At 33.2% G+C, this 11,458-nt stretch overlaps 1 protein-coding gene across 1 annotated transcript; it reads left to right on the top strand.

Moving 5' to 3' along the window:
* The first annotated feature begins 4,390 nt into the window (after positions 1 to 4,390).
* On the top strand, positions 4,391 to 11,349 carry LOC130718894 (carboxypeptidase SOL1). The gene is made up of 15 exons (XM_057569525.1): positions 4,391 to 4,595; positions 5,012 to 5,084; positions 5,197 to 5,292; positions 5,504 to 5,534; positions 5,638 to 5,694; positions 5,908 to 6,003; positions 6,445 to 6,567; positions 6,868 to 6,972; positions 7,598 to 7,644; positions 8,284 to 8,409; positions 8,508 to 8,610; positions 8,945 to 9,007; positions 10,124 to 10,207; positions 10,496 to 10,559; positions 10,939 to 11,349. The coding sequence occupies exons 1-15, from the start codon at positions 4,493 to 4,495 to the stop codon at positions 11,241 to 11,243; spliced, it is 1,476 nt and encodes a 491-aa protein (XP_057425508.1). The 5' UTR covers positions 4,391 to 4,492; the 3' UTR covers positions 11,244 to 11,349.
* Positions 11,350 to 11,458: the final 109 nt, after the last annotated feature.

Below are 11,458 nucleotides of genomic sequence, written 5' to 3'. Positions count from 1 at the left end.
AGTGTCGGCCGTGGAGATACCTTGGAAAACCAAAAAAAAATTTAAGTGTAAGTCTAATGGTGAAAGTTTTACCATCCATAGTGATTCAAATAATATTAATAGTAAAAAAAATATTTGGTGTACATACATTTTTAGCATTTCTAACATACCGCAGTAGTGATTTTTAACCCTTGTAAAATTTTGCAAAGTTATTAACCGCTGATAATATGTATCTAAAATATGTCAATCTAGAAATGCATGTTTACGAACTCGTTTGGTAAACCGTATTAGACACGATAATATAAACTATTACAGTACATTGTGAGTTTATAAATTGTTTGATGTTTACATTGTATTGTATAAATTTATACATCAATCAACTATTATACATTAAAATGATGAATTACCCGATATATGATGGATAAAGCAATATATGACTATTACGTATAAGCTGCTTGAAATTATTTAATCCACTACAACTATCAGTACCATCCACCACTGTCATCATTGTCGTTGCCGCCATTGCCATTGTCACCACCACCACAACCACTCTCGTTGCCACCCCACCACCACCATCAACTCCACTGCTATCATCACCACCACCCACCGCCACCATCACCATATTATCACCACCACCCTTCGTAGCTGCTACTATCGCCCTACAATACCGTGGTTCACCACCACAACCAACACCACCACCACCGTATCACCACCATACCATCATTGCTATTAGCACCACCATCACTCTACTGCCACCATCCACCACCACTACATCCACAATTGCCCTAGGTACAAGAGAGTTTTTGCCACTCGTCATGGTCTAAACAAATCAGCTAATAAGTATTTTTTTTTAAATATTGACTTTGATTGATTTAATAAATAGATCTAGTAATCATAAATTCATAATAATAATATGATAGCAAACCCATCTTCAAATGTAATACTTGGATTTGTGAAGCTAATTCCTTACAGAAAATTCTCCACGTGTAACAGCCTAAGCCGTCATAATAAATATCTAATGGCCCTGAACTTTTGATAATTGAGAAGAACAATCTAGAACTATGACAAGGTGCGATTCGAAGGAGGTGATCGGCGATGGGATCGCACATTCGCACATATTAGCCAAATCATTCCAACGGCCCAAAAAATTAGTTACCTAGTTATATTTTGATTAAACTTTATTATAATTTTAAAGACAATGATTATGATTATAATACAATGAAAAATTTAGACAAGGAATGTCGTGGTGTCATTAGGATCGCACACGTGTCCAGAACTATGTTATAAACATGTTATAAAGGTTGCTTTACGTGGGGCCACTTAGCACGATTGTCATTTGTGTCGGCGAAATGATAGTATGCTTTATGTATTTAAAGAGTTTTGGACGGTTACTTAGGTCAGTTGATGTTACATTTCATGACTTTGATTAACAACCATAAACCAATCACATGTGACTTTGTTTACTAGCTCCTTTAATTTTGGTTACTTCCTCATCATTTCGCTTCTATCTGAGTTAATTTACTACTCAAGGGTGACCCAAATGTTCTTGTCCTTAATTGATAAGTACAAGAAAACAGTTTTTTTTTATTAATCGACATTCTTGTGATCATTTTCTACATATAAAATTCATAAAATTTGTTACTAGGCTCGGTACATGGTATGCAAATGTGTTTTTTTTTTGTTACAATTTAAGTGTTTGTTTGTTTTTTCGTTGGTGAATAATTATTACAAACAGCATTTCAAAAAAAAAAAGAATAATTATTACAAACAAAATCTAATTATCACACTTGGCAGAGACTTAAACCACTGCAAAATGAAATTTATTTATTTTTCTGAAGAAATTAATGTGGCAAATTTGGCGGCCACTTTTAATCTCACAAAGTTTCATAAGTTGTTTTTTTTGTCTTAATCGTGATATGTTTAAAAAAAAATTGTGATAGAACTCCAACTGCCATTAAATGTAAAATTATATTATTCATAATTGTCATTAGTAAATAGTAAATCTATACGCGATCGGTGATTGATGGTTATGTTTAATTTTTTTTGGTGGTTATGTTTAATTTTCTTGTTCGCATTAAGAAATTAGCAAAATAATATTTGAAAAAAGTAAATAAATGCAATACACAATGTGAATGTTGTACATTTTCAGTGTAAAACCATGCATGTATTTTGTCTTCGCTCATGTTGTCCCGTTTACTTATGCTAACATTTTATATTTTTGTGCGTGATGGATACATGTAGATAATTACATTTTGTTTGTCATAAGAAGATTTCATTAGTTTTCAAGCATACCTTTTAATTTTTTCAAGCCATGTCAACAAGCTGAAGGAATTCATTTGTCGTGCTCCCAATACATGTTAACATCCATTGACTATCATTGAAAAATTAGTGAGAGGAGCTGCAATAACACTTTGACACATTTCCACTTTTGTGGTAATTTTAAACTGTCACAAAATGAAAAATTGATTTTTTAATAATAAAAGACATTTTATAACCGTTTAAATTGCCACAAAAATTTGTGCGGCAGGTGTCTCACACTACTGTTTTGTGGTTTAGAGCATGGTAGTAAGTATCGGCCGATACATCGATACGATACGCGATACGATACGTTTTTTTAGGTAAATGATACGTATCGTACCTGTGTATCGAATTGTCCTTGTATCGCGTCCGTATCGGCTGTATCATATCATGTATCGTTGTATCGCGATACGAAGTTGTATCGCACGATACATAAACTGAGCAACCGAGTCAGGTTCGCGATCCGGTTCGGATTTTTTAATTTTTTTTTAGCGTTTTCATACGTTTTTTTTTATTTGGGCCAAAGTGGGTCGACCCAATGCATTTAGGGATTGAAATTACCCTAAATCCCCGATTTCAACTTTTGACTAGGGTTCAACTTCAACGCTTACAAGTTCAACTTCAACATCGTTCACCTGTACTGCAATATGGTTTAAAGCATAGTTTAGCAAGTATGGAAGTGCTTTGCATTTGTCATGTTATTGATGATTTTGAAGGAGATGAAAACTTGCATTTGTCATATTTTGATTAATTATATTATATATATCGTATATTTTTCATTTATGACTTATTTTTGTGTGTGTTTGTATCGTACGATACATAATACGATACGATATACGAGACGAAAAATAGATCTTTTGATACTCAATACGATACACAATTCAACTACCATGGTTTAGAGATTCATCATAATGTTTGGAGAATTGGGAAGACATTACGGACTTTCTCACTTTCCTCTAGTTTCTCTATGATTAATCTTCACACATCTTTATATAAGAGCTAATTAAGTTCAAGATTCATAGGAGGATGTATTTGAAAGTAGCCGTGTGAGATGAGAAAAGAAAAATATATAGGATTCATTTGTGAAACTAGGGAGGCCCACAGATGATCCAAAAAATATCTAAGTTGGTAGTTTATAGTGGATATATACACCCAAAAACGCATCAAATACACAGTGTTATCCACTTTTAAGGCAACTTGGTGTAACCAAATTCTCACAAGTTGGTACTCTAATTTCTATTTTAGAATTCTAATTACCAAATTATTTGAGATATGTCATTTCAAGCATTTTCACAATTAGATAACGATCTTTTACCAACTCAATTCATCAAACTGACATTGTTTGAGCTGTTTTATTGTAGTAAAAGTGAGATCATGTGAGTGAAGACAATTATATTACCTATAATATGAATGTCCAAAATTTTAAAAAGGATAACTTTTTAAACGCCACAAAATATCTTTCGGCACATTCCAACTAAATTTCTTTTTAAAGTACCCTTTATAATTAAAAAAGATCTTTTTGCATATTCCAAATAATTAGTTTAAACCTGATGGGCCATTTCGCAAAACTGGTGGGTGATCAACTGATCATTCAATGACCCAGCCCATACATAGAAATAGAATGTAGTTAGATCTTGTGAATTCCAACCCAAAAGAGAAACTTAGACCCAAAAAACAACAATAATAAAACTCAATTCTCAAAGGGGCGTTTGTTTCTTGAAAAAAAAAGAGGCATTTGTTTCAAGTTATTTTTCACATAAAATTTTCCATGTTATTGCCCAATCAACTTATATAGTTAATACTTGGATGGAAAATTAACATCAAAGCTAAATTTGATTGACTAGAAAACTAGGTGATAACCAAGCGTATAAATTAACATACACGAAATTATTCCAAATCAAGCAGAAGTCTCAATTTCGAACTCTGTGAATGCACCAAATAACTTTATTACTAAGATCAAAACTATAACCAAACTAAACCTTATTTTAGATATAATTTTTCACACCATAAAATATATGATAATCATATTTATAAATTTTACCGAAAATATTTCTACTGAGAATTTTAAATCTTCACACAAGTTCCCATGAGAGAAAAAAAAAAGTGGCTGGCCATATTGCTTGAAAATTAAAATTTCGATTTTTTTAATGTGAGTGACAAAACCAATAAATCAGAAGTTCAGAACAACAACCTGAATCGGTCGACATCATCGTCCATGAATCTGATGCAGAATCTGCTGTTCTCTCTTCTCATTCTTGCTTCCACAATTCCCTCTTCTCTTGCCAAGGGTGCCTTCAAGAAGAGCCTTGCTTCTTCAGGTCTTCGTCTTCTTCTTCTTCTCTGCATCTCAAACTGTGCATCAATGCAATTTTCCAATTCTTGTTTGGTTTTTTTCAGCTCAGGGAAAGAAATGGCCAAATGGGTATTTCGTCTTTTTATTTATTAAAGCTTTGAAGGTTTTTTTTTTTATATTTTATTTAGGTAATATTTGACTTCTTAATGTTCTGCATGTATGAGATTTGTACATATTTATGTACAAATCTCCATTTGAATTTATATTGTTAGTTTGTTGTCATTTCCAAATGTATGCTTTGTATGTTTGAAGTGGATGAATTCAACTTTGGTGTCAGAGTTTACACTGTTGTGATAGTTAGCTTGATTAAGTTTGCTCTTCAGCTTGAAGGTTGGAATGTTGATGAAATTTCTAATTGCATGTTTATGTTGGTGTTTGAAGATTTCAGTAATGCTAGTAATGCAAGCAGTGCAAGGCATTTGCTTGAGGACAATGATTCTCGGGCTAAGAGACGGTAATCTCATATTGGATCTTCCTCTTATAGCTATACTATACTCTATTGTACATTTAACTTCAAATGGTGCATTTTCATTTTAATCATTTATTTATTCATTTTCTTTAAGCAGTGTTGATTTGGTGCAAGGATATATGACCAATGATGATCTTGAAAGGGCCATGAAGGAATTTGTACAAAGATGCAGCAACATTTCTAGGATGTACAGGTGATTCCTCATAAGTCATACCTGTGCTGTGCTTTCTTTCTTGATTATCCATCAGAAATTAGGCCTCAATAAAGGACTTTAGAGCACAATTATCATAAATACTATCTTTCATGAGTAGATGAATTTCTTAAAAAGGCAGTGCTTCTTGCAATTGCTAAACTGACTTGCTATCTGTTTCTCTCTTTGAGGGATTCTTGGAATGGGCTATTAGTATTGGGAAGAGTGTGAATGGAGTTCCACTGGTGATTTCTTTTTCCTTTTGGAATTCATTCATAACATACCTCTGAATCAATATAACTTCAGTTTAAGTGAATGTTGTCTCTCTTTTCTTTTTCCTCCATATAGTGGGTGATAGAGATTTCTGACAAGCCAGGAGAAGAAGAGACTGAACCTGCATTTAAGGTGAGTGTTTGGCACCCAATACCTGTGAAGCAAGTTCTGTTTCTCTCTTCATTTATTAGATTTTTCTACGCATATATGGATAAATAGTTTTTTGGCTATGATTTTTCTGCTCCGTGCCATATTTATACTTCTGCTTTGTGCTAATTAATTCCCTGAAGAATATTCAGTAGTTCTGTATCCAGAAATTTCATGACCAACTTAATAGTGATGCAGTATATAGGAAATGTGCATGGAGACGAACCTGTTGGCCGTGAGCTTCTTATATTTTTGGCTAATTGGTTATGTGATAACCATTTGAAAGATCCTCTGGTATTTTCCTTTCCTTCATTTGCACAAATATATTCTGAATCATGACCTCTTTCCCCACATTTATTGTGACATGTCAAATATGTGACTTCACTGTTATTTTATCTTTCATGGAGCACACACATTCTAGTGGCTGGCCTAAAGAAAATTATCCTCCAGCCTCTTCCTGTATTGGAACTTCTTTTATTAAGAAAACAACAAAGAAAATCTTAAGATTCCCTGAGGAAGTGATGCTTCATTCATTTCAATTTGAAATTGAAGATAATTGAATGTCAAAGAAAATCTGTATATATGTTACCAATTTGTTTAATATGAACCATATCTCCAACATTTTGGAATTCAGTTTCAGGCTTCAAATCATGCATTTTTTCAGACACTATTGTTATTTTTTATGATTCAGTCTTCTTACTACTTCAATGTCTGACTTTTAGTCAAATGTTTCAGGCGACATTGATTGTGGAGAATGTTCACCTTCATATACTTCCATCCATGAACCCTGATGGGTATAGCCTAGGGAAGCGTGGTAATGCAAATAATATTGATCTGAACCGGGACTTTCCTGACCAGGTTTATTTTTTATTAGTCATCTGTATACTGTATGTTAAAAATATTGCTTGAAGCTCATTGTATCCACGAAATCAAATTCTAATATATGAATCAATATTAATGCCTTTACTGTTATGGCTAGATTTTACTATGATGGTCATAAGACCATTATATGTATTTTTTTTTACCCTTTTTTGCATTTAATTTAAATTTGAAGTTACATTCCATATCATGTTGTTATTGCTATAGAATATAGATGCTGCTATTTCTTGCTAGAGATAATTTGAGCATTAACATAACGATGTCTAAATGAAACAACAGTTCGTCTTTTTAAACGATGATGAGGATTCCCGGCAACCGGAAACAAGAGCAATAATGGATTGGGCGAGAGATATACGATTTACAGCATCTGCCACTTTGCATGGGGTATTACTTCTTTGGAATTTGCATAATAGCTCTCTTGAAAGATACTCAAACTACATAGCTGAGCTGTTGTTTATCACAAGTGTTTCTTCTACTTATGGTTTATCATGCTATACATCAAGGAAATTCTATCCTTGCATTTGTTCTACAGTCTTTCTGTTTTCTCTGTTAGAAGATAATAGTGCAGAAGCAGAGTTTTATGGTTTTGGTTAATGGGTGTAAGATAAAGTTGCTATAAGTCATTGAAAACTTGTTATCTTTTAAAAAAATCTTGAGGATGAAGTTAATAAATTTACAGTGCATGCTTCCTGCTTTCTGGAATTCTTGATAGTTTATTTTCAGGTAGTTTATTTTATTTGATATTCATTCTTTAAATGAAAACTGTATTTTTGGAAGTTTACTGAATGTCTTCGTGTCAGCACTTAAATTGTGTTAGTTTCTTTATTGACGTCCACTTTTCTTGATTTTCTACTATGGGCCGAAAAGGGCAACATTTGTGAGATACAGTAGCCCAAAATAATTGATCTTGTAGAATCAATTATTATAGCTCCTCTTGGTCGATGATTATAGATATTTAGATGCATTATTTGTTCATTAATGGTGTTTTTTTCTTCTTATTTTACCTCAGGGTGCACTTGTTGCTAATTATCCTTGGGATGGCACCAGAGATAAAAGGTGGTTAATTATTTTATTCTTGATCATTCCAAGTATTTTCATTTTGATTTTCTGTGTCTACTTTGCAGCTCATTCTGTGTGTTTTCCTACTAGATAAGTAAATGCTGTTTTACTTGCTCACCAATATTTTTTCTACTTACTACCAAGAGTGCTCTGTTTTAATGTTGTTATTTGCTAAATTGAAATATGGTTACCAAACTTCCTTAATTGAATCTTTATTTGTTAGACATCAGTATGAACTTTTTTAATCCTTCAATTCGTATTGTTAACCAACCCTTGTACTATTTTCACCAATGATCAATCTTCAGTACTACTGTAGTATTGGAGACTCAGTGCTCCCACTTTCACAGAGAAAATTATTTTCTTTTTATTTAATAATTTAAAATTGGAATAAATAACCATACAAGGACAAGTGGCAGTATTACCAGTGGTGTAGTGCATCCTATTGTTAGCACTGACAAAATTTTGTCAGGTATACCAAGGGGAATGGCTGTAAGATATACATAATGTCTGATACTGTTTGTCTTTTCTTGCTTTCTGACCATCTGCAGTTCCTTGTGTTTATATAAGATGTATACGGACATGTTCCCCATCTGAACTCTTGTATTTAATTTGTCTATTGACGTGAATAAATTACAGGACGTATTACTATGGATGTCCTGATGATGATACATTTCAATTCATGTCAAGTATATATAGTCACTCCCACTACAATATGTCTTTAAGCAAGGAATTTCCTGGTGGAATCACAAATGGAGCAGCGTGGTATGGTTGTCTTAAAGTAATACATTAAAGTACCAAATATGTTACTGAAGTCTGTGTTCTTTCAATATTGTCATAACTTCCAAAAAATATCACTGCAGGTACCCTTTGTATGGAGGAATGCAAGATTGGAACTATATTCACGCTGGCTGTTTTGAATTGACCCTGGAAGTTAGTGATGATAAATGGCCTAATGCTTCTGAGGTTTGTTCTTTTTTGAAGCTATGCAGTTTTTAAAATAACAAGTGTATCTGGAATAAGGCAAAACAATAGTTACAAGAAAACATGAAAAGGCGTTCCTTTGAGTGGCAAAGCTGAGTGTATTAAAACAAGCTATTGCAGTTTTGTCCACTGCAGTCATCATCTGGACAAAATAAGGACAAATCCAATCAGAAAAGTTGGTAGTATAAGAATTTCACGCAAGAAAACTGAAAAGTTTTTTCACGACAAATCCAATCCATCTGGCGTTCCTTTGGTTATTTTTCGCTTCTAACTATGAAAAGTTTCTCTGGGCGACTCACTGTTTACTTTTATGCAGCTTCCTATTATTTGGAAATACAACAAAATGAGCATGCTAAATCTTGTTGCAAGCCTTGTGAAGGTATGCTGTTTCTGATTATGTGCTTTACGCCTAAAGAAAAAAGTACAAAATCTTTATCCTTTCATTTTGCTTGACAATGTAAAGAAATAAAAAAGTTGAATGGTTGCAGTAAAATATTGGTCAGACAAAGTATGTTCTATGTAGGAGATAATACCCATGTGTGAATGTATACAAGTCACCATCACCTTACATATCAGTTTTATTTTTAAAGAGAATGAGGCTCTGAACAGCCTGTTGTAAAAATATGTATTTAAAGAACACAGCTAATGTTATGTAGCTATGCATAGTAAAGAATAATGCATATAAATGACTAAAATGGCTATGTGGTAAAGTCATATTTTCCTTTTGACCATTAAAATTACTTCATTCATAAGGTCACCTTCATACACAAGGAGGATGCTGATAGAGCCTCGCCGAAGGAAAATGTGAGAATCAGAAGCAAGAATTTGAATCCAAAATTCTAAATAATGTTTGATGGAACCAGACATCTTCCATCATCATTCCTAAGTATGGAAAATTAAAAAAAAAAAACCTTTCCCTTGCTTCAGGCTCTATCCTGACAAGAGAGAACACAGACTTCTGTGAATTACAAGCCATGTCGTAACCAAGTAACTGTTGATCTACCGTTTCATGTCCCCTTTGCATTATTAATATCAAATTACTAACCAAGGCTTTGAAGCCTCTTTGATGCAATTTTCTAGTCAAAATATATTTGAAGGCAATGCTTGAGATAAAGGAAAGTTTAGAGTAGACCAAAACACACTGAACTGTTTTCTATTAATTCCTACTATATACACATTATATCCTTTAGCAGACCCCCACTGTTTCCTTTGGTTTCCATCACATCTCATTCTTACCTTCAAATTTTACAAACATGCAGAGTGCTTGAAATAAGATACAAAACTATGTTTGATGGAAGTTTCATATTGATAGGGCTTAGTTGTAAGTCATTCTTTCTGTTATAGTTTATAGGATGTAAGAAATGAAAAATTATAATTGCATTTCAAAATATATATACAGGGAGTCGATTTGAAGATTTTCATATTTGCCTAATTTTAAGGTTTAGGTCCCATTGTTTTTATCAGATTGATTAGCTATTTGTTTTCTACATTCCAGACAGGAGTACATGGAAGAATATACTCTTCAGGTGATGGAAGGCCATTACCAGGCTTCATAACAGTCAGTGGAATAAATTACACAGTATGTCTGAAAGTATACTTTGGAATTTTTATGTATTCCTCTTAAAATTGTTGTGGATCTGTAGGTATATTTTGACAATGACGATCTGTAGTTGTGCAGAATATTGGGCTGATCAATCCCTACTAGACATTGTATTTCAATCTAAGTTTATACTTCATGTTTCATTTGCTAACCTATGGATTGTCCCTCTACTATGATAATTTACATTGCTTGATCGCATGTTTGATTTTGAGCTTCACTTTCACAATGTATTCACATGCTTTGGGTCTGCTAATTCTGGATCAACAGGTTAGGGCTGGAAAAGCTTTTGCCGACTACCATCGCTTACTTGCCCCAAGAGATAAATATGAAGGTATGATAACATTTTTTGTATTTTGTTAAATATATATATATTGAAGTCCCCTGAACATGGGAAATAATTAAATAATACAAATGTTTTATCTCAAGTTTTGATGGATCTAGGTGGGTTCTCAAGTTGTCTGAGACATGAACTGCAATTGATCGGAAAATAAAATTAAATGGTTACCTCAAACCAATAGGCTAATGACAGTTAGGTTCTTTCTTGTTCCAATAAAGTGAATTTGTATGAAGCTTTGGGGCTTTTCAACTTTTATTCAACAATAAGGGAATGCAGATTACACATCTGATCGTTGATGACAATTTCCTGGATTTTATATTTAATTTACATTATTTCTGAATTTATGCAATGAACTTCTCAATCTAAATTGCAGTAGTTGCAACTATGCCTGGCTACAAGTCAAAGAATACAACTATTTGGTTGGATGAAGGACCTGTGACGTTGGATTTTGTTCTTGACCCTGAAGGGAGTATCAAGGGGAGTATACTGCAGAATGTCTATGATTGCAACTGTAACAGTAAAAGCAAACTAGAATTTGTTCAGTTTTTTGGGGGAGTCCATTTGGAAGTTTACTTTGTTTTCATTGTTATATTAGGATTTTTATGCTTATTATTTCAGAGGAGAGTAAAAGTAAAAAACAGACAGGCAGCAGGGGCAAAAAGAACTGTTGTGGTGTGAGGATTAGACAAGTGATTTTTATTAAACTTTGTTGTATACTAGGTGGGTAAAAAAAATCAAACCCTTTTCCATGCAAAGATTACTTCAAATGGCTAAGGTTAATTCATATTACCGTGTGCTTCTGTTCAGAGAAATTAAATGGTTTCCTTCTGAAGATACTGAATGTCTCAGTACTTGTAATATGGCCCGCTTCAGTTCTTCAAAGGAAATAGAAC

The sequence above is a fragment of the Lotus japonicus genome, chromosome 5, assembly GCF_012489685.1.
Source record: "Lotus japonicus ecotype B-129 chromosome 5, LjGifu_v1.2".
NCBI classification, from domain to species: domain Eukaryota; kingdom Viridiplantae; phylum Streptophyta; class Magnoliopsida; order Fabales; family Fabaceae; genus Lotus; species Lotus japonicus.
The sequence above is the reverse complement of the archived record's forward strand: the minus strand, read 5'-3'. Positions and strand labels throughout refer to the sequence as shown.